The following is a 26,893-nucleotide window of genomic DNA, read 5'->3' as shown; positions in this document are numbered from 1 at the left end:
TGCTTTCAGGACCTCATCCCCTTTCCTGCCTATATCATTGGTGCCAATGTGGACCATGACCTCTGACTGCTCACCCTCCCCCAGAAGAATGTCCTGTAGCCATTCCGTGACATCCTTGACCCTGGAACCAGGGAGGCAACACACCATCCTGGAGTCCTGTCTACGGCCGCAGAAACGCCTGCCTGTTCCTCTAACTAACGAATCCCCGATCACTAATGCTCTTCCACTCTTCTTCCTCCCCTCCTGTGCAGCTGAGCCACCTGTGGTGCCACAAACTGGGGTCTGACTGCACTCCTCTAAGGAACTATCACCCTTACCAGTATCCAAAATAGAAAACCGATTAGCGTGCGAGATAATCTCAGGGAACTCCTGCACTACCTTCCTGGTTCTCTTAGACTACCTGGCGGTCACCCATTCCCTATCTGTCTGCATGCTCCTAACCTGCAGTGTGAGCACCTCCCTAAATGTGCTATCCACATAGTTGTCTGCCTTGCGGATGCACCACAGTGACTCCAGCTGCCACTTGAGTTCTGCAACCCAGAGCTCAAGCTTCTGCAGCCAGTGACACAGATGTGTTTGGCTAGGACACATGGTGTGTCCATGGCTTCCCACATGCCACAGGCTATATATTCCACTCGGCTGAGCTGCCCTGCCATACCTTAATTTTACAGACTATTTATTATAAGCAGAATAGCTTACCAGTTACTCACCAACCAGCTCCTTCAACTGCACCAAAGCAAGAACCAAATACTGAACAGTGGCAAAAAGGAGCACCTCCTCCCCCCTTCACCGAACCCGCCACTCACCAAACTCATATCTACACACTCTGCTTGCAATCTGCACACCATTTTTAGTGTAAATAGTGTTAGTGTAAATAATTTCCAACTGTATCTTTTGTGCCTGAAGCAATGCTCTTTTCCAGCTCTTTCTCTCTCTGAACCACTTCACTTTTCGGTCTGCAGGATTTGTAGAGGTCATTCTTTCTGTTTATTTAATTTCTATTCATTTGTTAATCTTCTTGCAGCCACACTTGTTCAGTGTGTGCTTCCTGAACCCAGAAATATATTTATCAGTCACCCCTCTTTAATGTATTCACTTGTTCTCACCTGAAATGCTGTTGAACAACATCCCCGAACAACTTTTAAGCTCAGTATTTTCAACACCAGATCACGCTGAACTTGATCAAACTGTGGTTGTTACCCACCACCCCCCCACCCCCCCGCCACAAGCATAACACAGCTTCCACTTCCTGTATGTTGCCTGCATGGTTACTGTTACTGAGTCAAGATGTGGACCAGAAGACACTTCTCATGGTCAGAAAGTACCAAATCACTTCAGATGCTCAATTTCTGCCCTGATTTTCCTGCCTTTATCCAGCTGCCCACTTGGGAGCAAAAAATAATTATGGTTCCTTAACTATAAATCAATAGATCTGTAAATATTGATGAATTGTGCCCCAATCTATGTGAATTGATTTAACTGCATTCTTTGAACATTAAAAGAGAACATTTGTAAACTATATTGTGTAATTTTATGAATTTGCTCTCCCAGTACAGCACTTCTGGAATTCTGGCATGCATCTTCATTTTTTTTACTTTTATGATTGAAAAATTTGGCAGTGAGTGCCTGACGTCCCAGTACTTGGTTCCAACATGTAAAGCTTAATACTTAAGGCAAAAATTTGTTAAACTACTTATAAAATAACTCCTTTTGTTACTTCCCAGATGTTGACAAAGAAGATGTCTCAAAAGTGGCATCACCAAACCAACTTTTCCTCTTTGTGTTCTCTGGACATTGTGGGATTGATTTTTAACCAATTTATGTATCAGCCACTCGACATAGACACTGCTCAGTTTTCATCCATATTGGAATCATTGCAAGTGAAAATCATGTTGTTTTCTAATGGGCGGCTGATACGCAACAGCAGATTTAAATCCAACAGCAAGCTGAAAATCTAGCCCCATGGACGGAATGACACCATCAACTTTTGAGGAAAGTCCCTGTGCAAATGTTAGCTGAGGCTGGGATTCAAACACAGCTTTCCAATTGCATTGTTAGGTTTTTCAACACATTTTTTTGGATTTTAAAATTGAAGATTGAAAAGATCCAGACAGACCACCTTCAAATATTTTTTAATGCTTGTAAAGTTCTTTTGTCTCTTTATTGGTTCCAAAAATCTCACTGGTAGATGAATGCCAGTGAGCAGAGCCTAAGCATCGTGTGAGAAGCCAGTATTACTTGTTGTTGCCCCTTTTGCACCGTTCTTAAAGCAGGGACCAGTTCCAAAAGTATCTCTGAAGCATAAATGACAACTTGAACTAATATACATCCAAATATCCTCAAGAAAACAACAAAGATACAAGGTTGCCTTCCTTGTTCCACTTTTAACTATTCGATTATAGCTAAAGCAGCTCTAGAAATGGCTTAAATCTGACTAATTTTTGATGAAAGGTCACAGACCTGAAACGTTAACTCTGCTTCTCTCTCCACAGATGCTGCCTGATCTGCTGAGTATTTGCAGCACTTTCTGTTTTTATTTCAGATTTCCAGCATTTGCAATATTTTGCTTTTATTCCAGAAATGGCTTCTCTTCTCACGACCTCTGAAGTCACCCAAAGATAAATCCTTGGCTCCCCCTCCTCTTCCTCATCTACATGCTGTTTCTTGGTGACATCATCTGACAACATGGGGTCAGGTTTCACATGTACACTGAGTGTACACCCAGCTTTGCTTCTCCATGACCTGCATTAGCCCCTTCACTGTGCTCTCAGCCTCCCTGTTTGACAGCCAGCCTTGGATGAGCTACAATTTTCTCCAATTCAACACTGGTGCCTCCTGCCACCAATTCCACCCCCTTCCCACTATGTTTCAAGTTTGCAACCAAGGCATCCTACCACCAATTGCCACCTCCACAGAGTTTCCTGCCTCCATCTCTGCCTCAGCTAATCTGTTGTGTAAACCTTATGTCACCTCCAGACTCAGCTATTCCAATGCTATCCTCACAGGCTTACCATCCACTACCCTCAGTACAGTATGTTTCAGGATCATTTTCCACAGAAAAGATTTGGAAAAAAAGAGTTACTTTAAATGTTGTGTTTTATTGTAGCTACAAAAGATTAGTGTTCTGGGATGGTAGGCAGTCAAGATGCCAACGTATTAGCTTTGATAGTGTTTGCTCACTAGCTGTAAGTAAAACAATTCATCAGCCTAAAATAAAAACAGAAAGTGCTGGAAATACTCAGCAGGTCTGGCAGCACCTGTGGAGAGAGAAGCAGAGTTAACGTTTCAGATCAGTGACTCTTCATCAGAACTGGCAAAGGTTAGAAATGTAATAGGTTTTAGCAGGTAAAGCGGGGGTGGGGTGAGGGGAAGAGAACAAAAGGAAGGCATGTGAAAGGACAGAAGGCTGGAGAGATTAACTGACAAGGAAGTCATGGGGCAAAGGCAAAGACAGTGTTAATGACTGAATAATGACAGGGTAGGCGGTGGCGTAGTGGTATTATCACTGGACTAGTAACCCAGAGACCCAGGGTATTCCTCTGGGGACATGGGTTCGAATCCCACCACAGCAGAAGGTGGAATTTGAACTTAATAAAAATCTGGAATTAAAAACTAGTCTAATGATGGCCATGAAACCATTGCCGATTGTTGTAAAAACGCATCTGGTTCACTAATGTCCTTTCGGGAAGGAAATCTGCTGTCCTTACCTGGTCTGGCCTACATGACCCACAGCAATGTGGTTAACTTTTACATGCCCTCTGAAATAGCCCAGCAAAGCACTCAGTTGTACCTAACCGCTACGAAGTCTATAAAAAGGAATGAAACCGGACGGACCACCCGGCATCGACCTAGGCACCGGAAACGACAATGGCAAACCCAGCCCTGTCAACCCTGCAAAGTCCTCCTTACTAACATCTGGGGGCTTGTGCCAAAGTTGGGAGAGCTGTCCCACAGACTAGTCAAGCAACAGCCTCATGGAATCATACCTAACAGACAATGTCCCAGACACTGCCATCACCATCCCCGGGTACGTCCTGTCCCACCGGCAAGACAGACCCAGCAGAGGTGGTGGCACAGTGGTTTACAGTAGGGAGGGAGTTGCCCTGGGAGTCCTCAACATCGACTCCGGACCTCATGAAGTCTCATGGCATAAGGTTAAATATGGGCAAGGTAACCTCCTACTGATTACCACCTACCGCCCTCCCTCAGCTGATGACTCAGTACTCCTCCATGTTGAACACCACTTGGAGGAAGCACTGAGGGTGGCAAGGGCACAAAATGTACTCTGGGTGGGGGACTTCAATGTCCATCACCAAGAGTGGCTCAGTAGCACCACTACTGACCGAGCTGGCCGAGTCCTAAAGGACATGGCTGCTAGACTGGGTCTGTGGCAGGTGGTGGAGGAACCAACACGAGGGAAGAACATACTCGACCTCGTCCTCACCAATCTGCCTGCCGCGGATGCATCTGTCCATGACTGTACTGGTAGGAGTGACCACCGCACAGTCCTTGTGGAGACGAAGTCCCGCCTTCACATTGAGGATACCGTCCATCGTGTTGTGTGGCACTATCACCGTGCTAAATGGGATAGATTTCGAACGGATCTAGCAATGCAAAACTGGGCATCCATGAGGCGCTGTGGGCCATCAGCAGCAGCAGAATTGTACTCAACCACAATCTGTAACCTCATGGCCCAGCATATCCCCGACTCTACCATTACCATCAAGCCAGGAGACCAACCCTGGTTCAATGAAGAGTGCAGGAGGGCATGCCAGGAGCAGCACCAGGCATACCTCGAAATGAGGTGTCAACCTGGTGAAGCTACAACCCAGGACTACTTGCATGCCAAACTGCGTAAGCAGCATGCGATAGACAGAGCTAAGCGATCCCATAACCAACGGATCAGATCTAAGCTCTGCAGTCCTGCCACATCCAGCCGTGAATGGTGGTGGACGATTAAACAATTAACTGGAGGAGGTGGCTCCACAAATATCCCCATCCTCAATGATGGGGGAGTCCAGCACATCAGTGCGAAAGATAAGGCTGAAGCATTTGCAACAATCTTCAGCCAGAAGTGCCGAGTTGATGATCCATCTTGGCCTCCTCCTGAAGTCCCCAGCATCACAGATACCAAACTTCAACCAATTCGATTCACTCCACGTGATATCAAGAAACGACTGAAGGCACTGGATACTGCAAAAGCTATGGGCCCTGACAATATTCCGGCAATAGTACTGAAGACCTGTGCTCCAGAACTTGCCGCGCCCCTAGCCAAGCTGTTCCAGTACAGTTTTAACACTGGCATCTACCCTGCAATGTGGAAAATTGCCCAGGTATGTCCTGTACACAAAAAGCAGGAAACATCCAACCCGGCCAACTACCGCCCCATTAGCCTACTCTCAATCATCAGTAAAGTGATGGAAGGTGTCATCAACAGTGCTATCAAGTGGCACTTGCTTAACAATAACCTGCTCAGTGACGCTCAGTTTGGGTTCCGCCAGGGCCACTCAGCTCCTGACCTCATTACAGCCTTGGTTCAAACATGGACAAAAGAGCTGAACTCAAAGGTGCGGTGAGGTGAGAGTGACTGCCCTTGACATCAAGGCAGCATTTGACCGAGTATGGCATCAAGGAGCCCGAGCAAAACTGAGGTCAATGGGAATCAGGGAGAAAACCCTCCGCTGGCTGGAGTCATACCTAGCACAAAGGAAGGTGGTTGTGGTTGTTGGAGGTCAATCATCTGAGCTCCAGGACATCACTGCAGGAGGTCCTCAGGGTAGTGTCCTAGGCCCAAACATCTTCAGCTGCTTCATCAATGACATTCCTTCAATCATAAGGTCAGAAGTGGGGATGTTCGCTGATGATTGCACAATGTTCAGCACCATTCGCAACTCCTCAGATACTGAAGCAGTCTGTGTAGAAATGCAGCAAGACTTGGACAATATCCAGGCTTGGGCTGATAAGTGGCAAGTAACATTCGCGCCACACAAGTGCCAGGCAATGACCATCTCCAACAAAAGAGAATCTAACCATCTCCCCTTGACATTCAACGGCATTACCATCGCTGAATCGTCCACTATCAACACCCTAGGGGCTACCATTGACCGAAAACTGAACTGGAGTAGCCATATAAATACTGTGGCTGCAAGAGCCGGTCAGAGGCTAGGAATCCTGAGGCGAGTAACTCAGCTCTTGACTCCCCAAAGCCTGTCCACAATCTACAAGGCACAAGCCAGGAGTGTGATGGAATACTCTCCACTTGCCTGGATGGGTGCAGCTCCAACAACACTCAAGAAGCTTGACACCATCCAGGACAAAGCGGCCCGCTTGATTGGCACCCCATCTACAAACATTCACTCCCTCCACCACCGACGCACAGTGGCAGCAGTGTGTACCATCTACAAGATGCACTGCAGCAATGCACCAAGGCTCCTTCGACAGCACCTTCCAAACCCGCGACCTCTACCAACTAGAAGGACAAGGGCAGCAAATACATGGGAACACCACCACCTGCAAGTTCCCCTCCAAGTCACACAGCACCCTGACTTGGAACTATATCGCCGTTCCTTCACTGTCGCTGGGTCAAAATCCTGGAACTCCCTTCCTAACAGCACTGTGGGTGTACCTACCCCACATGGACTGCAGCGGTTCAAGAAGGCAGCTCACCACCACCTTCTCAAGGGCAATTAGGGATGGGCAATAAATGCTGGCCTGGCCAGCAATGCCCACATCCCATGAATGAATAAAAAAAAATATAGAACAGCCCTAGCCAAAAGAACAAACATGAAAACCTCACTTTAAAGCAGGTACATGTTAAAAAAAAACTAAATAAAATAAAATAGTAATAAAAAGGGGCCAGTCATGCTCTGAAATTATTGAACTCAATGTTCAGTCCAAAGGACTGTAGAGTGCCTCATCGGAAAATGAGGTGTTGTTCCTCAAGCTTACGTTGATGTTCACTGGAATGCTGCAGCAGGCCAAGGACAGACATGTGGGCATGGGAGCAGGGGAGGGTGGGGGGGGGGGGGGCGGTCTGTCAGCACACTCTCTTTGCCTTTTGTTCTCTGTCCCCCCACAACCTGCTTTATTTGCTTAAAACCGATTACATTTCTAACATTTGCCAATTTTGATGAAAGGTCACAGAACTGAAACATTAACTCTGCTTCTCTCTCCACAGGTGCTGCCAGAACTGCTAAGTATTGCCAGCACTTTCTGTTTTTATTTCAGATTTCCAGCATCCGCATATTTTGCTTTTAATTCATTAGCCTAAGAGAAACAAGGCAACTCACACTCTTGGAAAGTCTTTGATTCCATTTTCTTACTGTACAGCAAGGGAGCAAGCGAGATGTGGGCATACAAGAAGACATGAAGGCAGTCAGGTTTGTTAAAGAGAAAACAGGAAGACATGAATGCAGTCAAGTTTGTTAAAGAGAAAACTACTTTCGTTGAGGTGAAGAGCTTCGAAATGCTGGGAAATAAGTAGAATTCATCTTGTTTAAAGTTGAGTAAGACAACCCGCTGATGTGCAGTAGTGTGTTGTTTTCTTTGTTTTTTATTATAATATTAAAAGTTATACACCTCGAATTGAGTCAGATTATCAATTGTTTTGTATATTCACTGCGAAATAATGTAGCTTAACTATTTATTTCAGGCCAACTCTCAGAAGGTAATTTATTCCTTTATTTAAATTAATTAAATATGCAAATTGGGCTCCCGTCGCTGAGCGGTGGGGGGCTGCGACAAGGCCTCGCTGCTGCTGGCAATATCGGGCCGGGCCTTCCCGGCAGCGAGGCCTGCAGCGGGCCTCTCCCAAAGGCATTTTCCGGCCTCCCACTACCACGAGCCCTGACGTCGAGGGAATCTGTAAAATGCAGCCCATAGTGGCATTTTTTAATTTCTTTTGAAAAGATAGTCAGACAGATGAAGTGGCCAAAGGAAAGCTGGACAGTGCTCATGCAAAGTAGGGATACAGGAGTCACCCAAACGCTTTTGCTGGGGAAGGGCATAACTTTTCCACCAGCGAGCGCACTGAATGCCAAGGTTTTAGTGAATGGTTTTGGCGAGGAGTATATACCCAAACCTTTGTAATTGGTACACCTACAGTGTGAGCTAATCTCTGGAATGGTAACTGTAGGAGTTGTCCATAGTTTGCCTGTAGACAGAGTTGACCTACTCCTGGGGAATGATTTGGCCAGAATAAAGGTAGTAACTTCTCCAGTAGTCATGGAAAGACCAAGTGAAGTCAAATAGGACAGAACAGTCGCAGGAAAATGTTCCAGGAATTTTTCCTTTATGTGTAGTAACTCGAGCAACAGCTAAACAAGTTCCATTGTCGGAAGTAAAATTGGCACCACAGACAGCTGAGGGAAAGGGAGTTCCGGAAGGTTATTATATTAAAAATGGGATTCTGATGAGGAAATGGAGACCTCCTCACAGACCTGCAGACAAAGACTGGACAATTGTTCACCAGATAGTGGCACTGCCCAAGTATTGTCGGGAAATATTAAGGATAGCCCATGAAATTCCTATAGAGGGGCTTGTGGGGACCCATAAGACATTTGTACTGGTCAGGTCTTTCCAAGGACGTGGTGTAGTTTTTTAAAACATGTCATACGTGCCAGATTGTGGGAAAACTGCAACCTGCCATAAAACAGGCATCTCTAATTCCCATACCAGTTTTTGGGGAACCATTTAGTAGGGTGTTGGTAGAGTGTGTAGGACCTTTACCAAAAACAAAAGCAGGACACCAATATCATGGATATGGATACTCGGTTCCCAGAGGCCATTCCCTTGAGAATAATTTCTGATAAGGCAGTGGTAGATAAGTTAACCCAGTTCTTCACTAGATATGGATTACTGATTGAGATACAGTCAGATCAAGGTTCCAATTTTATGTCTAAAATTTTTCAGGAAGATATGGGTAATTTGGGTATAATACAGTTAAAGTCTTCAGCAAACCATCAACAGACATAAGGGGCTATAGAAAGGTACCATCAGACCCTCAAAACGATGATCAGGACATACTGTCGTGAATATCCCCATGATTGGGATAAAGGTCTCGAATTTCTTTTGTTTGCAACTAGGGATTCACCTAATGAATCTACCAGTTTTAGTCCTTTTGAATTAGTTTATGGACATGAGATAAGAGGTCCTCTAAAACTAATCAAAGAAAAGTTTTTAGAATAGAGGGATGAATGTTCCGTTTTAGAATATGGGCTGAATTTTACCAGCCCCTCGGCATCGGGGTGGGGGGGGAGGGGCGTGGCGTGGGGGCCCATAAAATACTTGCAGGAGCAGCCCACCATGACTCCCGACGCTGAGAATTCCCGTTGCATATTACCGGTGGCGGCAAAGCCTCGGTGCGGCCCCCCCACTTGCCAAGATGTGGGGCCTTCATTTCAATATTAAAATACATTAAAATAAATGTTAATGAACTTACCTGGACCTGGCAGCTGACCCATGGTGATATTACGGTGCCGGCTGCAACTTGTGCGCCTTCGGAACTCCGAATGGAGTTCTGAGGCAAGACACTGGTGGGGAGGGGGAAGGAGTGTCGATTTCAGGGCGGGAGACATGGGGGAGTGAGAAAAACACTTTCTTTAGGCTGCGGGGATGGTGGGAAGGGCTTGAAGGGCAAATGTTACGAGGTTGGGGGGGAAAATTTGCGATGGCAATAGAGCTTATTCAGGCTCAGTGGCCCTAAAACAGACATTGGGGTGGGGGGTGGGGTTGAATGGGTCTCCAGGTTGTACTAAAATTTTACTAACAAATGGACACAAATTCCCCTTTATTATTACAATTTCAACGAACGGCTTGAAGCCCTTTAAAAATGACACCAGTGCCTGCACAGTGGCTCCGGACGCCCCCTCTACATCATTGGAGGCGGCCATCCCGCCCCCTCCATTTAAATGAGCCCATTGCACGAAATATCGCGGGGGCTTAGCGGCAGTGCTTCCTTGTCGGAAGACCATTGAGTTCAAAGCGCACCGTCGCGATGCGCAGCGCGCGAATAAAATGCAGCCCTATGTATCCGTATTCCGGGAGCAGCTCATGAGAACCTGCAGAGTGGCTCAGGAACACCTTAAAGCTTTCCAAATAACTAATAAGAAATGGGCAAGCAAGCAGGCTAAGACCCGAACATTTTAACCAGGGGGTGAGTTGTTAGTAATACTGCCATTCCAGGGTGAACCGCTGAAAGCACAGTTCAGCGGTCCATATAAAGTGGTCAAAAGAATTGGTAAAGTAAATTATTTAATTGACACCCCAGATTGCCAGAAAAAGAATCGGCTGCGTCATATCAACACGTTGAAACAATATCCTCGCCAGGAGAAGGATAAGCAAGCACAGGTATGTCAGTTAATAGGGACAGTGAAGGATGAAAGGGATAATGAGGAAGGAGGCCTAGACAATTCCCAAATTGAACCTCCTACTATCCAGTTAGCTAATACTGAATTGTCAGGGAGATTAGACACCATGGGCTGAATTCTATAAGGCGAACAAATGGCGGCCTGTTTGAGCTGCCGCGATTCCAAGCTCATTTAAATAGCCGGGGTGGGCCCCCCACTTCACATGTTCAGGGAGGGGGAGGCCATTCGTCCCTGGCAATGGCATCAGCTGCCTGTGCGCAGGCGATGACGCCATTTTTAAAGGGCTGTCAGCCTCACCGGGTCATTTAAATATTTAAAGTGATATTGAATTAAAATAAATAAATACCTTTCTTTTGCCCCTCTCCCACTCCCCCTCCCCATATCAGTTAAATTACTCATATGCCCTTCCCCCCAAAACACTTACTTTCACAATCTGACTGTGCCCCCCAAAACTGCACAAACTTGAACCTATAACCCTTCCCACCATCCCCTATACCCATGACGTGCATTCACCCTCACCCCCTGCACTGAGAAACTGACCTACTCCCCACTCCCCACCAGTGTTGTGCCTTGTTTCCCCAGATGGGGATCTGTAGACGCAGCAGTACCGGCCACGGGGTGAAGATCGCAGCAGGACGTCGGGAGGTGACGGGAGACTCATTAATTCAGGTAATTGAACTTATTTAAATATTTAAATAGCGATCGCATCGGCAAGCGCGGGCGGCCGCCACGAGGCAATATTGGGTTGGGCCTGCTGGCGTCGGGATCCGCGGTGGGCCTCATCTGGGGCCATATTCATGCGCCCCCCCCACCCTCGGCCACGGATCCTGACGTCGCTGCCTCTATAAAATCCAGCCCTATGCTTTCATACTTAGATGCGGAACAACAAGAAGACCTAACAAGGCTAATCACAGCATTTAAAGGAGTCCGTAGGGACAAACCAGGATGTACAACCTTAGACATACATGATGTGGATGTAGGGGAATCCTTTCCTATAAAGCAGCATCTTTATTGCTTAAGTCCGGACAAACAGGCCCAGGTAAAAGCAGAAATCCAATACGTGTTGGTAAACCACCTAATTGAACCCAGTCAAAGCAGGTGGAGTTCCCCAGTGGTGTTAGTGCGTAAACCTGACATCTCAACTAGATTCTGCATCAACCACAGAAAGGTTAATGCAGTAACAAAGGCAGACTCCTACTCAATTCCTCGCTTGGAAGAGCATATTAACAGAGTGGGCAGTGCCATGTTTCTTACAAAAATAGATTTGTTAAAGGGATACTGGCAGGTTCCTTTAACACCCCGAGCTAAAGAAATATCAGCCTTTGTCACACCAGATGGTCTTTTCCAATGCCGAGTGATGCCATTCGGGCTAAAAAATGCCCCAGCCACTTTTCAGAGACTAATGAACCAAATGGTAGCTGGAGTTCCTAACTGTGTGGTTTGTCTTGATGATGTGCTGGTAAACAGTGACACTTGGAAGGACCACTTGGAACAACTAGAAGCTCTGTTTCGAAATTTATAGTTGGCAGATTTAGTGATAAATCTTGCCAAAAGTGAATTTGCAAAAGTCAGGGTAACCTACCTTGGGCATATAGTAGGGCAAGGACAAATGTTGCCAAGAACAGCAAAAATATAAGCATTGATGGAGTTCCCTACACCTACGACTAAGCAAGAAATCATGAGGTTTTTTGGGGATGTGTGGTTTCTACCACAAGTTTGTACCAAATTTTTGTACTATAGCTGCTCCACTGACAGATTTGCTACAAAAAAAGAAAACCAAGATAGTGTGGTCAGGGGCGTGCCAAACATCTTTTGAGAGGCTGAATGCCATTTTGATTAATGAACCAGAGTTGGCTGCCCCAAATTTCACTAAGCCATTCAAGGTAGTTATTGATGCTAGTGACCTGGGGTTGGTGCAGTGCTTTTACAAGACAATGAATCGGGCATATAAAGGCTAGTGGGATACTTTTTCAGAAAGTTAAATCGACAGCAAAAGAGATATTCAACAGTGGAAAAAGAAGCCCTGGGCTTATTACTAGCTCTTAAGCATTTTGAAGTCTATGTCTGTTATGACCAAAGACAGACACTGGTATATACTGATCATAACCCCCTAACCTTTGTGGAAAAATTCAAAAAACAGAATGTCAGACTATTCCGATGGAGTCTACTATTGCAAATTTATCACTTAAAGATTAACCACATTGTGGGGCAACATAATGTAATTGCTGATGCTTTGTCTAGGATTTAACTTTGCTTTGAGTTATCTGATTGCAAAGATGTTACAAAGCAGAACTATATTAGCTACAGGTAAAGAGTGAATAAGAATGAGTATGTAAATATGTTTTAATTTTTTTTCATCTTCTGTTTTTCCATATTTTGTAATTAACCACATTTAAAAATAACATTTAATTCCTCCAAGGATGGAGATGTTATCAAAGTGCTTCTATCTTGTAAATATTTTTTCTTTGACAACTCATATTTGGCCATTGGTTCATTTGGGAAAGACTGAATCGATTCCATGATGTGTTTTTTTACAAGGGTAACAGAGAGGTCTTGTTTGAAAAGAAAATTTTACTGGCTGTCACATGCCTTAAGCTCAATAAACAACAGAAACGTTGATGACTTGGTGAAAATATTTACAGGAGAAGTGACATGTCACGATTTATAGTGGTAAGGAGGTCTGACTTGCTGTTTGGGGGTTTCGCTTTTGAGATATTGTTTTGGTTCAGTTGGGATGTGGACTGTGTTGAAAAGCAGTTGGAGATCAACCTGCCAAGGGAGAAACACCAAGCTCATCTTTCCTGCACCTCTCTAAGAGACCTGGAGAAATCCAGTGTGTCAGCTCCTCTTTCTCCACCTCTTTGAAAAACCTGCGAATCCAGAGTGGGATAACTGAAACCCCTGATGCTACAATTCTCCTGGAAAGCCTACCAGACTATTTCTCAACATCTCCAGAATGAACTGCTCCAGAAAAGATCCCAGTGATACGTCTCCGTATACCCGGATGCCAGGCCAAAAGGGACAATTGACATCCTTGCATATCTTCTCTTTTTACTTCAAGAATTAACAAGTATTTGACCAAAGTATTCCTTTTTTTGTTGTAAAAGAGAACTAAAGAGAAAATCTCTTTATTTTTCAGTTAACCGGTATATATATGTGTGTGTGTGTGTGTGTGTGTGTGTGTGTGTGTGTGTGTGTGTGTGAGAGAGAGAGAGAGGGGGTGGGTATTTACTGAAGAAATCTGGTTGGTGTATTTTATTTGGGCATAAAGAGTAGAGTATATGATTGCCCATATCGGTAACTGGATCAACATTTAACACTTCATCTGTGGTAGAAAAGACTCCTCCCACCTCGGTCGTAACAACTGTTAAGACAACTTTTATAACTACCTTCAAATTACATTCAGATGTATTTACTGACACATGGAAAGGTGAGACTATAGACTGTAATATTTAAATTTTAAGCATATTGTCATGCAGGTCCCCATCTGCCAAGGATGAGGCACATTAATTTCACCACATGAACATTGATTTTAAAACTGTTACTAGAGTGAAGAAAGAACTTGCTTTAAAAAAAATCAGACGCTTGATTGGAGGGACATTGTCATAGTAACAGACAGTACTTAGAAAGGACAAGGGGGCCACTCCCTGCTCCAATTTAATCCACAATGGACTTTTGATTACCAGACATTGAAGGTGGAGATGCTAACATTCCAGGTTGACTGCTAAAATGCTCCCAATACACAGAAGAGACCTGGTCAAACCAGTGAGTCACATGGCCACTTGCTGGCCAACTAGGGAAGTTTTAAATTAGAGAAACAGGGTTTGAGGACAGAAGGCTCTTTGCTCCTGGACTAAGAACATCTCTCTCCTGTCTGCTTCCATCTCTTTCTCATGGAACTGAAGACCCAATGAAGACACATGAACCCCAAGAGAGAAAAGTCTCCTACAGTGAATACTGTTTAAGAAGAATACTGGGCCCCAACGAAAAGCAAGACTACCTACAATCGAGGACTCTACAGCGAGCTCGAAGCACAATAACAATCCCCCTTCAGGGATTGTCTCAAGCCTTTTCACTATATTTTTCTTCTGCTCTTTTCTGTCCCTATTTGCATGTGTGTATCGTGTGTGTATGCTAGCATGAGCATTAACCGAATTAGAGTTTAAGTTTCACTTTTCTTCTTTAATCCTAAGAAAGCCTGGTTGTGCTCATTTCTTTGCCTTATAATTAGAAAGCAGTGAACAAGGATTCACCAAGGGGGCAGCTAAAACACAGTGTGTTTATAATTAAACCCTGTTACAGTAAGACCAGATGAAGGCTAAAAGGGACCCCCAGACACCTTTCTCACCTGGTCATAACAATATATATATATAAAACATAAAATAGCCCAGATTGGGGGTACAGGACAGCAACAAACTAACCAAATTATAGTGTGCTTTTTATTTTATTTTTATTCAGAGATACAGCACTGAAACAGGCCCTTCAGCCCACCAAGTCTGTGCTGACCAATAACCACCCATTTATACTAACCCTACAGTAATCCCATATTCCCTACCATCTACCTACACTAGGGGCAATTTACAATGGCCAATTTACCTATCACCTGCAAGTCTTTGGCGGTGGGAGGAAACCAGAGCACCCGGCGAAAACCCACGCGGTCACAGGGAGAACTTGCAAACTCCGCACATGCAGTACCCTGAATTGAACCCGGGTCCCTGAAGCTGTGAGGCTGCGGTGCTAACCACTGCGCCACTGTGCCGCCCGTTCTAGATAAATCTGAAAATGCCCCTGTAAGTGATAAAGGTAAGTGGAAATTATGGTGTATGATAGGAATGCCAAATGGATTTATAGAAAATTCTTTAAATTTCTATTTTGTTTAGCAATAGGCAGAACATTGCAAATTATTCTCATCCCCAAGAATAATCCTTTGCAAAATCCAAATGTCCCAGATTATGAAAGAATAGTAAAGAAATGTAAAATAAAATATTGATTTATTCCAGGGGTCTTTAAAAAGATCTGAAAGAACTTTAAAAATTCAGATATATAGTTCTCTACTAAGCAGTGCATATATTATGGTGATTTTCTCATAAAATAAAACATTAAATAGTAAATATTAAAAAAGCAGGATAAAGTGTAGCAAAGTAAATTTGAACTTGCCTGTGATAAAATGCTGCGCCTGTCAGAACCATGGAGTATTCATTCGTCCATTTCGACGTATACCCCCATCGCCCCTTACTGTTATCCCAGTAATGACTCCTGGCTGGGTAACCAACGATACGGTCTGGGAAACTATGCCACACAACGAAGGCAAAATCAACCTAAGAATAAAATGATATGTCAACAGTTGTGGTTTAATTATAGTCATTTAGGAACAGATGTTTTCCTCTGCTTTGGTGACCAGCAGCAGCAGTGCTCACATCCCATTAAAACAGTCATGAATTAAAATCTTTGCAGCATAAGCTTTGGGGTTCTGAGAAAGAAAAGAAAGAACCAGTAAAAATAGTATATTGTTCTCCACAAAATAGTGGGAGAAAATAATAGACCCATTACATACTTTTCCTGGAGCCGCTGAGTAGCTTATGTTATTAAAACAGTCAAAACCTCAGAACTACCATTTTGTATTGATTTAAAATGGACGGTGACAATTCACTCACTTCTGGAACAAGATCATTTTTGTCTCAGTGCCAAATCTTGTGCAATTGTGTCACAAATTGGGTAAGTTGCATAAGAATACAAGAAATTGTGAACAACTTGGTGAGAGGGTGCAAAGGAAATTTCTTAGAATGGTACCAGCAATGAGGGACATCAGTTTGGAAGGAATAGAGAAGTTAAGTTCTCCTTACAGGAGAGAAGGTTAAGGGGAGATTTAATAGTGGTATTCAAAATTATGAGGGATATTTATTGCTTCAATAAAGAGTAACTGTTTCCACTGGCAGGATGTCAGTAATCAAAGGACACACATTTAAGATAATTGGCAAAAGAATCAGAGGGAGATGAGGGGAATTTATTTTATGCAGTGAGTTGTTGTGTTCTGAAATGCACTGCCTGAAAGGTCAAAGCAGATTCAATAATAATTTTCAATAGGGAATTGGATATATGCTTGAAACGGAAAAAAAATTCAGGATTATGGGGAAAGAGCAAGGGAGTGGAACTAATTGGATAGCTCTTTCAAAGACCAGGCACAGGCAAAATGGCCCAAATGTCCTCCTGAACAATGCTATGATTTTATGAAATGTGAAAAGAGAACATATAGCCTGAATTTTACCTTGTGGCAGTGACCCCACCCATTGGCAAAAAAGTCAGGGGCAAGCCAATCTCTGTTCGGCCTGGAAGCCATGCAGCAATTTTATATGGTCCAGGCCCTTGATTAGCTTTGGTCGGGACTTCTGCGACACTGTGGCAGGAAGTCCCACCTCCAAGAGCTGCCGGCCAATCAGAAGGCTTGCAGCTCTTCATCCCAGCAGCGCCACCAGGAGCGGTGGCCACTGCTAGGACTGCACCCAGCCAAGACCAGCAACAATGGAGGAGGCCCCAGAAAAGTTGAGGGGGGCAGGGGGGAGGGCCTCACCGGGGACAATAGGCTGGGCCCTGATGAGGGAGGTGGGCCCTGGCGAGGGGGGTGGGGGCCGGAATGTAGGGCAGGAGGGGGTTGTTTTAGGGGAAGCAGCCCATGCTGCTGGGGGGGCCCTCTGTGGGGCACAGGATGCCTGATCAGGAGGGCCCCCTCCGAGCCCGCAAGGAGGGCGGCCTCCTCAGGTGGCAAACTACCCTTCTGCTGCCGGTAATATACCAGCGGTGGTGGGAGGAGGCCTTTAAGGGCAATTAATTGGCCACTTAAGGGCCTCACTTGGCCTGGGACAGGCGGGTCATTTGCCACCTTCCCCACCACTGGTAAAATACAGTGGGGGCGGGTAGGCGGCAGGAACGGCACCCCCTGCCTCCCACTCGATATTACACCCCACCCCGCCTCCTAGCCCACTCCCAGGGTGGGGGGAGGTGGGGTGGGGAGGTCGAAAATTCCAGCCTGAAAGTATTTGGTGTTCTCACCATCTATACATAGCCGTCCTGACATTGTAAGAATTGCAGAAACAGGGCAATATGCACAAGATAAAATAGAAGATGGTGTGGTGATTAGGTGGAGAACAGGAGATGGTTAACTGACATAGAAGTAATGGTGTCACATTTATTTGTGAGCAATGCAAATAGGTAAAGTGATCCAGTAAACAAGATATGTCTCCTGTGGCACACATAGATTCATAGAGTTATACAGCACAGGCACAGGCCCTTCAGCCCGTCGTGTCCATGCTGGCCATCATGAACCTACCTATTCTAATCCCATTTTCCAGCAGTTGGCCTATAGTCTTATATGCTATGGTATTTCAAGTGCTCATCTAGATACTTCTTAAATGTTGTGAGGGTACCACCCCTTCAGGCAGTGTGTTCCAGATTCAAACCACCCTCTGGGTGAAAAATTCTTTTCTCAAATCCCCTCTAAATCTCCTGCCCCTTACGCTAAATTTATGCCCCCTGGTTATTGATACCTCCACTTCAAGAGTTCACCTACCTAGGCTCAACTATCACCAGTAACCTGTCTTTAGATGCAGAAATCAACAAGCGCATGGGTAAGGCTTCCACTGCTATGTCCAGACTGGCCAAGAGAATGTGGGAAAATGGCGCACTGACACGGAACACAAAAGTCCGAGTGTATCAGGCCTGTGTCCTCAGTACCTTGCTCGACGGCAGCGAGGCCTGGACAACGTATGCCAGCCAAGAGCGACGTCTCAATTCATTCCATCTTCGCTGCCTCCGGAGAATACTTGGCATCAGGTGGCAGGACTGTATCTCCAACACAGAAGTCCTCGAGGCGGCCAACATCCCCAGCTTGTACACACTACTGAGTCAGCGGCGCTTGAGATGGCTTGGCCATGTGAGCCGCATGGAAGATGGCAGGATCCCCAAAGACACATTGTACAGCGAGCTCGCCACTGATATCAGACCCACCGGCCGTCCACGTCTCCGCTTTAAAGACGTCTGCAAACACGACATGAAATCCTGTGACATTGATCACAAGTTGTGGGAGTCAGTTGCCAGCGTTCGCCAGAGCTGGCGGGCAGCCATAAAGACAAGGCTAAAATGTGGCAAGTCGAAGAGACCTAGTAGTTGGCAGGAAAAAAGACAGAGGCGCAAGGGGAGAGCCAACTGTGCAACAGCCCCGACAAACAAATTTCTCTGCAGCACCTGTGGAAGAGCCTGTCACTCTAGAATTGGCCTCTATAGCCACTCCAGGCGCTGCTTCACAAACCACTGACCACCTCCAGGCGCGTATCCATTGTCTCTCGAGATAAGGAGGCCCAAAAGAACTAAGGGAAAAAGTTTCTTCCATCTAGACTATCTATGACCCTCATAATTTTGTATACCTCAATCAGCTCCCCCCTCAGCCTTCTCTGCTCTAAGGGAAACAACTCTAGCCAATCCAGTCTCTCTTCATAGCTGAAATGCTCCAGCCCAGGCAACAACCTGGTGAATCTCCTCTGCAACACCTCCAGTGCAATCACATCCTTCCTATAGTGTGGCGACCGTAACTGTACACAGTACTCCAGCTGTGGCCTAACTAGCATTTTATACAGCTCCATCATAACAAAGAACAAAGAACAGTACAGCACAGAAACAGGCCATTCGGCCCTCCAAGCCTGCGCTGATAACCTCCCTGCTCTTATATTCTATGCCTCGATTAATAAAGGCAAGTATCCCATATGCCTTCCTAACCACCTTATCTACCTGTGCTGCTGCCTTCAGTGATCTATGGACAAGTACACCAAGGTCCCTCTGTAATTCCTAGGGTCCTACCATCTATTGTATAATCCCTTGCTTTGTTAGTCCTCCCAAAATGCATCACCTCACACTTCTCAGGATTAAATTCCATTTGCCACTGCTTTGCCCATCTTACCAGCCCATCTACATCATCCTGTAATCTAAGGCTTTCCTCCTCACTATTTACAACACCATCAATTTTCGTGTCAACTGCGAACTTACTGATCATACTTCCTATATTCATGTCTAAGTCATTAATGTACACTACAAACAGCAAGGGTCCCAGCACCGATCCCTGCGGTACACCACTGGTCACAGGCTTCCAATCGCAAAAACAACCCTCGACCATCACCCTCTGCCTCCTGCCACTAAGCCAACTTTGGATCCAATTTGCCAAATTGCCCTGGATCTCATGGGCTCTTACCTTCTTGGTCAATCTCCCATATCGGACCTTGTCAAAAGCCTTAGTGATGTCCATGTAGACTACAACAACTGCTTTACCCTCATCTACACATCTAGTCACCTCCTCAAAAAATTCAATCAAATTTGTTAGACATGATCTCCCCTTGACAAAGCCATGCTGACTATCCTTGAATTATCCCTGCCTCTCCAAGTGGAGATTAATCCTGTCCCTCAGAATTTTTTCCAATAGTTTCCCTACCACTGATGTTGGACTGACCGGCCTGTAATTACCTGGTTTATCCCTACTACACTTCTTGAACAATGGTACCACATTCACTGTCCTCCAGTCCTCTGGCACCTCTCCTGTGGCCAGAGAGGATTTAAAAATTTGTGTCGGAGCCCCTGCTATCTCCTCCCTTGCCTCACATAACAGCCTGGGATACATCTCATCTGGGCCTGGGGATTTATCCACTTTTAAGCCTGCTGAAACTGCTAATACCTCCTCCCTTTCAATGCTAATTTGTTCAAGTATATCACAAATCCCCCTTTACACCTCCATCATCCTTCTCCATAGTGAACACAGATGAAAAGTAATCATTTAAAACCTTACCTACATCCTCCGGCTCCTAATGGGTCCCTAATGGGCTCTACTCTTTCCCTGGTTATCCTCTTTCCCTTAATATACTTATAAAACACCTTGGGATTTTCCTTTATCTTGTCCGCCAATGTTTTTCATGCCCCCTCTTCGCTTTCTTAATTACTTTTTCAAGTACCCCCCCCCTACACTTTCTATACTACTCTAGGGCCTCCGCTGTTTTCAGCCCTCTGAATCTGCCATAAGCCTCCTTTTTTTTCTTATCCAATCCGCTATATCCCTTCATATCCAGGGTTCCCTGGACTTGTTGATCCTACCCTTCACATTTACGGGAACATGTTGGCCCTGAACTCTCACTATTTCCTTTTTGAATGGCTCCCACTGGTCTGATGTAATCTTTCCTACAAGTAGTTGCTCCCAGTCCACTTTGGCCAGATCCTCTTTTATCATATTGAAATTGGCCTTCCCCCAATTCAGTACCTTTATTTTCGGTCCATCTTTGTCCTTTTCCATAACTACCTTAAATCTTACATAGCTTTGGTCACTATCCCCAAAATGCTCCCCCACTGACACTTGTACCACTTGTTCGGCTTCATTCCCTAAGATTAGGTCCAGTACCGCCCTTTCTCTTGTAGGATTTTCTGTGTCCTGGCTCAAAAAGCTCTCCTGGATGCACTTTAAGAATTCCACCCCCTTTAAGCCTTTTGCACTAAGACTATCCAAGTTAATATTGGGGAAGTTGAAATCCCCTACTATCATTATCTTATTATTTTTACACCTCTCTGAGATTTGCCTACATATCTGCCCCTCTATCTCTCCCTGACTGTTTGGAGGCCTGTAGTACACTCCTAGCAAAGTGATTGCCCTCCCACCCTGCAAATTTAAGTCCTCCCCGCTCCCTACCAGTGTTGTGCCTTGGACCTCCATACGGAGTTCCGAAGGAGCGGGAATTCCGGACAGTGGCCGGAATACCGGCGTGGGATGACCGTCGCTTCCAGGTAAGTGTTTATTCATGACTTTTAATATGATTCGCATATTCAGATGAAGGCTCCAACGCCGAGTGGCGGGGAGCTGCATTGTGGCTTCGCTGCTGCCGGTAAAATGCGGCAGAGCCTTCCGGCGCGGGGGTTGTGGCGATCCTCTCCAAGAAGAATCTTCCAGGCACCCCCGCCATGACCACTGACATCGGAGGGCTGGTAAAATTTAGCCCGAAGAGTTGTTAGTTGCCTACACACCTAAGATTCACCTTGATTGAACAATAAATAAAACTCAATTAAAAATTATGACTGCCTGCTCAAAGTGTTGATATCAAATCACACCTTTCACAAAGAATTCTGTATACTTTTACCTATTTTAATATGGAACACATTCTCCTGGAAAAAGTATTTAGGCATCTTATGGGTATTAAGAAAGTTAATAATTCCAATATTGTTGAAATGCTCAAAATAATGCCTTAGACTTCTCCCCCAGGCAGCTTTCTATCTCCAAACCATGGGCTGCATTTTGAAAGACTACCGTTGAACTAGGCGGTGGGTGAAAAACATGGCGGCCTGTACACGGTGTCCACATCGCAGAGCCACCACAATTCCAAACTTAGATAAATTAGACAAGGAAAAACTGTTCCCATGAACTCATGGTACAAGGACTAGGGGACACAGATTGAAAGTTTTGGACAAAAGATGCAGGGGGAATGTGATTATGCAGCGGGTGGTAATGATCACAAGGTTGGGGAAGCGGAAACAATCAATGACTTCAAGAGGAAGTTGGATAGCCACCTGAGAGAAATAGACTTGCAGGACTAAAGGGATCGAGCCGGGGAGTGGGACAGACTGTATAGCTCAGTGTAGAGCCGGCATGGACTCAATGGACCAAATGGCCTCCTTCTGTGCTGTATATGACGCTCTCTCTCAAACACGGCGGCTCATCAGCATGGCCGGGGCGGCCGCCCCCCCCCCCACCCCCCCCACCGATGACATGGAGGGGGCAGACGAGCCATCCCCAGCAACGGCGTCCGGCGCCAATGCGCTGCGCAATTTCTAAAGGGCTTACAGCCCTAAATGATCAGTTACATTTTTGAAGACACCGTGAATGTAAAGTTTATTGAAATTAAGAAAAAAATTTCCATGCCCTCTACCCAAGCCCCCCAATGACATTACACATCATTCCTGCCTTTTCCCCCCACGGAATACCTACCGTGAATATTTGACCTTCTCCCAACAACGTTTGCAACCTTTGTCCTTTACTCCTTCCCATCACCCCCTTGACCTATCCAAAGAGTTTGACTTCACTCCCCTTCTCGCATTGAGAAAATCACCTTCTCCCCCCTCCCCACAGGTGTCGCGCCTCATTTACCCGTACGGGGATTTGAAGGCGTGGCATTGCCGACAGCTGGAATGAAGATCTGAACCTGCTGGCAGAATCGCTGCGGCCTGCACAGTAATGAAAGGTAAGTGCCCATCTACATATTGTAATGCGGGTCCTGTTGCCAAGTGGCGGGGGGGGGGGGGGGGGGGGCTGCCACGAGGCCTCGCTGCCGCTGCCGAGATCAGGACGCGCCCTGCCAGCATTGGGGTCGGTGGTGGGCCTCATCCGTACCAATCTCCATTGCCCCCTGCCACCATTCCCGGCATCGGAGACCCTTTAAAATCCAGCCCCATATGTTTGATTGGATTCTGGTTAACTCCATATAACTGGATTCAGAAGAGAAAAAACATAAGGTAGTCCAGAGCAAGAAAACACCATTCAACCTATCAAGACAATTAAACTACCATGGACACCAACTCCCAACCTGTCAGTCCCCCATTCTAAAGAATGCTAAAGGGTGAATTTTTGGATTACTGGTTGGAAAATCTGGAGATCAGGTTCCCAGATTCTTGATATGAATTCTTGGGTGTGTATCCCCAAGTGCCTTTTTCTAACTCCCTGGTGAAGCAAAATCAAGTAGTGGTGTTAATGCCTTTCTAACCTTCAACTCTCCAATAGTTCTGCAATTTCTTAGAAATATGCTAGTCAACACAATACCATTCCATTGTCACTAACTTAAGATTTGCTGCTTCGATGGATTTTACACTCGGTAGCAAAGTGTGGCACAACAAAACCATCCAGGGAAGTTTTTTATGCACTAGCAGCCTATTCAAATTCGGGGGAAGACCTCCTGTTGCAAAATTGAGTGCAGCGCACCATCCGCACATCAGGCACACTTGCTTCCGCATCATGGGCCATCTCAAGCCCATCATTGCCATTCTCACAAAATTGCAGCCCATTTACAAATATGCCATTTTATAAAAGTAAAATCTATTTCATAATATCTCTGAGAACAATTTTTATTTAGTTGTTTCTTGACTCTATCATCAACATTTGAGTTGCCAAACTGTCATGAACTTGGATCATTTTAATCCTCCAAAACTGAGTACTCAATATACTTTAAGAAAAAATCTTTTTAAATTGACACACTTGAGTCTGGTGAAAAAGTAGCAACAAAGTAACATTTGAAAACTTTCATTAGTGCTTCAGCTTTAGAAGAATCAGGACCTTTGCAATGACAAACAACCACAGTGACAAATGAATGTCGATATTTCACTAAGAAGTATTTGGCATATGTCTGTATAGTTGGCTTAGATACATATTTCCACATAGCATAGAAATTGACTTACTGGACTAACATTAAAACAACTGCCAAAAAAGACACAATGTTGTACATTTCATTATAATAAAAACAAACCAAACTCCACAACTTGATAACTGAATAACATTATCAAAAGATATGCAAGCAATCAAAACTGAAGACCAAATTTTGTCGTGGGCCATAAAGTTATAAATGCTTCAAATTACAGTTTAAAAAAAGTCTTTTAAGGAATCTGAATGGCTGCAGAGACCCATTGCAGTCAGCTGCATATGTTTTGGGGAAAGTTCAGCATAAACAGTATAAACAGATTTGTTCGAGATAAAATGGCTGCAATAACTAGGTATGAAAAGGAATGTTATGCCAGCAGTCAATGTTAATTTGTTACAATGCCTCAAGTTTCCTCAGAACTTTTGGTGCACTGGGGGATATATTAGGACAGGGCACCATGTACACTGGTTTATCAGAAACACTTTTTGATGTGTTGTTTACTGGGGGAAAAGGGGTACATGTTTCTTGCATTTCCCCCATTGCCAGTGCGTTATGGAATAAGGCAGAACAAAGTAATTCAGTACCACAGGCAGAATGATGCAATCCAGCTATCTCCTTCCCCCATCACTATATAACAGGTGCTCTAGTTCTGTTGATACTAGTGCAGCATCCCCCATGCAACACTGCACTGGCAAGTTCCCTCTTGATAGCGGGAGCCTCCATAACTGACCCCCTCTCCCCACCGCTCAACTGGGATGTTCTGAAACTAAACTGTGGGCCTAATCTTCCACATAGGTTTCTCATTAAACAACCATCCAAAACATTTCAACAAACTATAACAATTGTAAGAACTAAAGTGAGATTGTAACGTACGGTATGTATTAAACCTAAAAAAGGTTTTCCTTTCTTGGTTTTCTACTCTTTACTGTCTTAAGACTCATTTAACTAACTTCCATCAAGGACAAATTATAAAAATGTGTATGGTAATCACACATTCTATGGGGATTCGTTCTCATGGTTCAATAAAGTGCTTTTTCTAAAAAATACATTGTTGTCTACCTTCTTGGTGAAAATAAAAAATACTCAATATAGGTACAACTTGATTTAAAGTGCCAAACAATTGTAAATGGCTGTGACTATCTAGGGATAATGTCACTTAATTAAGTATTAACCAGGATGCATCATTTTTACAAACCAGATAAACCGTGAAACATAAACATCAATTTATTCTATTACTTGTTTCATGTCTTTCACTGGTGAAATAAAATGCTTGTTAATAATTTAATACAGCTATAAATAATACATCCCTCAATTATTTAAGCATGCCTATAGCAATGCATAATATATTGGCCCAGACTTTGATGGAGTGGTGAAGCTAGACTTCATCTCTCACCCTTGAGCTCAAAATATTTTAGTCCTGGTAGGTGCTGGAACAATGAACTGATAACAGCATGGGGAAGGTTAATGGGGCATCTGGGACCTTAGTGAACGACAGGACCAACAGTGACGAATGAGATTTAAGGATTGAGAAACAAACAGAAGAACAACAGAAACGGAAATAGGGTGAATTAGAGTCAAATCAGGTACAGAAAGAGAAATAAAGAGAGGGAAAGAAAGACTGAATTAAGAGAATGAAAACAACCATAGAAAGATAAAAGGAGAAAAAAATAAAAATAAAGAATTAAACAATTTACTACGTGCAGAAATAAGACTCCACAGTTTTAATTGTTGCCTTTCTGAGACAGAAAGGTTGAGTTGCATTGCAGGAATATAAATCTTTTCATTAAATGGGTCCTTACACAGTCAAGTAATAGCCCCAATGTTCTACAGTGAGTTTAAATGGCAATTAATGCACAAATGCAACAATATCTTTTCTTTATTCATTCACAGGATGTGGACATCGCTGGTAAGGTCAGCCTTTACTGCCCATCCCTAACTGCCGTTTGCTGAGTGGTTTGCTATGCCATTTTAAAGGGAAGTTAAGAATCAACCATGTTGTTGTGGGTCTAAAGTCACATGTAGGCCAGACCAGTTAAGGACAGCAGATTTGCTTCTCTAAAGGATATTAGTGAACCATATGACAATCTGGTAGTTACATGTTCACCATTACTGATGCTAACTTTTTATTCCTGATTTAATTTTTAACTAAATTTAAATTCCAAAGCTGCCATAACAGATCTGAACTCCTGTCTCCAGGTCATTAGCCCAGACATCTGGATTACTAGTCCATTGACATAACGTCTCTGCAATGTCTTGAAACTCACGGGAAGGTTGAAGGTAAGCTGCCATTTTTGCAAGGTTAAAGGTAGAGTGGTGAAAATTATCCAGCAACTCATGGTGCCTTGCAATTCACAGGCTATTTCTTCTTCTCCACAAGTTGCTGGATGATTTAAACATTAATAAAACTGAGCGTCATTAAATTCATCGTCATTTTGACAGCAAAATCCTGGCCAATATATTTATTCTTCAGACCTTAGATAACACGTCATTTCACCAAATCTTGTGTGAAGAACAAATGGCAGATGACACTGTGGCTGCAATGTGTACCATCTACAAGATGCACTGCAGCAACTTGCCAAGGCTTATTTGTTAGCGCTTCCCAAGCCCACGACCCAGAGAGGCAAGTGTAGCAAGGGAACACCATCATCTCCAAGGGCAATACATAAATGTCCTTCCAGCAATGCCCACATCCCATGAATGAATAAATATTTTAAAAATTACCCTACTTAGAAATATCTTAATTAATAATGTCAATGTATTACTGATGATGGATTACACATCATTTGCTTTCATAGTTACTTAAATAAAAACAATATATTTAGTTCCCATTTCCTTCAATTTATCTCAGGAGATAGCTTCTCAATCTGTGATCTTGAAAGACACACAGAAAAGTGAAATTATGGGTGGGGTTATGGGTTTGGGAAGCTAATTCTTATGAATTTGTATTTACTGTGAATAAAATATTGGGTACCAATACATTTCTCTTTTTATTGAAACTAATTTGGTAACCCCAAAGAAACTTTCAAATCTGTGCTTTTCAAGATTCAAGATTTCCTTAGCCATGATGGCCAACAGGATGCAGGAATTAGTCATCAGCTGATTTCA

At 44.3% G+C, this 26,893-nt stretch overlaps 1 protein-coding gene across 2 annotated transcripts in view; it reads right to left on the bottom strand.

The window, feature by feature from the left end:
* Window positions 1-26,893, bottom strand: part of LOC137357734 (exostosin-1-like) — an 813,195-nt gene that overhangs the window by 76,154 nt on the left and 710,148 nt on the right. For both annotated transcript variants that reach the window (XM_068024074.1, XM_068024075.1), the window contains exon 10: window positions 15,525-15,685. In XM_068024074.1, coding sequence (XP_067880175.1) covers window positions 15,525-15,685 — 161 coding nt within the window. The remainder of the gene's footprint in view (window positions 1-15,524; window positions 15,686-26,893) is intronic.

Source organism: Heterodontus francisci, chromosome 3 (assembly GCF_036365525.1).
Source record: "Heterodontus francisci isolate sHetFra1 chromosome 3, sHetFra1.hap1, whole genome shotgun sequence".
Classification (NCBI taxonomy): domain Eukaryota; kingdom Metazoa; phylum Chordata; class Chondrichthyes; order Heterodontiformes; family Heterodontidae; genus Heterodontus; species Heterodontus francisci.
The sequence above is the reverse complement of the archived record's forward strand: the minus strand, read 5'-3'. Positions and strand labels throughout refer to the sequence as shown.